General features: G+C 45.6%; 1 protein-coding gene across 1 annotated transcript in view; it reads left to right on the top strand.

The window, feature by feature from the left end:
• Positions 1–1,514, top strand: part of LOC115241683 — a 9,169-nt gene extending 7,655 nt beyond the window's left edge. The window contains exon 2 of the mRNA XM_029817560.1: positions 1,454–1,514. Within this exon, the coding sequence (XP_029673420.1) occupies positions 1,454–1,514 (61 nt within the window). The remainder of the gene's footprint in view (positions 1–1,453) is intronic.
• The last annotated feature ends 239 nt before the right edge of the window (positions 1,515–1,753 follow it).

The raw sequence follows: 1,753 nt of genomic DNA, 5'->3' as shown, positions 1-1,753 counted from the left end.
ACGATTGGACATTGCACGATTGGACACAGAATTATTGGACACCGCACGATTGGACACCGCACAATTGGACACGCACACTGCACGATTGGACACTGCACGATTGGACACAGTGGGTTCCGCCCCCCCCTTCGGGGGGGCTCCACTATCAAAAAACTAGACACATAGGTTTGCGTTGAACCTCGCTTCGCGTGGAAAGTTGTAAACCTATGTGGAACCTTACTACGCATTAAAAAGTATATGCGTGGAGGCAGTATGTTCCGTTTCGACGTCTGGCCACCTTGTCGTGGTGAAAGGGCTTCCCTGAAGCTTCCTGCGCGAGCAGGAAGTGGAAGGGATCTAAGAGCCAGCCTAGGAGAAGGAAAACTCCGAAACAAACCCAGTGTGTCGACACCGTTAGTAGGAGTGTACGCGATCCTACATCGGCCGGGGAGTTCACCCTAATTAACAAACCGGAGGCCGTTCCGTGAGGTAGACTTGGTCTATCAATGGCAACCTAAGGGCTGGGTGGGTTTTTGGGGTATTGGGTGGGTTGGGTGTATTTGTCCCTGGCATACGAAGAGGGCCTCCAATGATCTCCCAGAGCGATGCCGGTAGATTCAATCATCCCGGTAAGGTCTGGGAAGTAGGAGCCATAATGTATGCCTAGAGAGTAGTGCTCCTTGAATTACCAGGTATATAAATATGAAACCGGAATTTTTGTATAGAAAATACACGTTTATTGTATGAAAATGATAAAAAATATTTTATTCGAAGTATTGCCCATTGCTAGCTATACATTTTTCCCATCTCTCTGACAATTTGTGGATGCCACGCCAAAAAAACTGTTGCTCCTTTGAGGCAAACCAGTCATCGAGCCATTTTCGTACATTTTCGTAAGAAGTGAAGTGCTGCTCAGCAAGTGCGTGTCCCATCGATGCAAATAAGTAGTAATCGGATGGAGCCAAGTCTGGTGAGTAAGCCGCATGCGAAAGTATTTCCCAACTAAACGCCTCAATCGTTTCCTTGACCGGTTTTGCTGTGTGTGATGGTGCATTATCATGAAGCAAAATCACTTTGTGTTGCCTTTTTTGATATTCTGGTCGTTTTTCACGCAAAGCTTGATTCAAATCGATCATTTGTTGTCGGTAGCGTTCAGTATTAACGGTTTCGCCAGGTTTTAGCAGCTCATAATAGATCAAACCCTTCTTCCATGTTCTTCGTTTCTCACGTCAAAATCGCTACTTTTGAATTTTTTAAACCACTCAAAGCACTGTGATTTACCAAGAGTATGCTCACCGTAAGCTTCGACAAGCATTCGATGCGATTCTGCAGCAGTTTTCTTCAAATGGTAACAGAAAATCAATGCTGTCCGCAAATCGTAGTTTCCAGGCACAAAATTCGACATGTTCAACGCTATTAAAAACTATGCTGTTGTATGAAATTTGTATTGTTGTGAGTTGAAAATCTTTATCAGATGTCAAAACAAGAAAATGGCGCCAATGACGCGGTTTGACGGTAACTACATTGACAGCTAGGGCCATCTATGGGCAAATTCCGGTTTCATATTTATATACCTGGTAAATGCACTCCCCGTAGCTGAAGGTGTTAAGATACCGTGCCGAGAGGCTCGTGGCCACAACGGGATAATATTTGTGGTCTTGAACGGTTCCACTGGGGCAAATGCCTGAACCTCAGTGTATCTTAGGGCTTACCCGGGCAAGGAGGCTCTGCCCGAGCGGACATACTTTCCTACCACACTCGTGGGAACAAGATG

Source organism: Formica exsecta, unplaced genomic scaffold (assembly GCF_003651465.1).
Source record: "Formica exsecta isolate Colony F162 unplaced genomic scaffold, ASM365146v1 scaffold503, whole genome shotgun sequence".
In the NCBI taxonomy this organism is placed as follows: Eukaryota; Metazoa; Arthropoda; class Insecta; order Hymenoptera; family Formicidae; genus Formica; species Formica exsecta.
The sequence above is the reverse complement of the archived record's forward strand: the minus strand, read 5'-3'. Positions and strand labels throughout refer to the sequence as shown.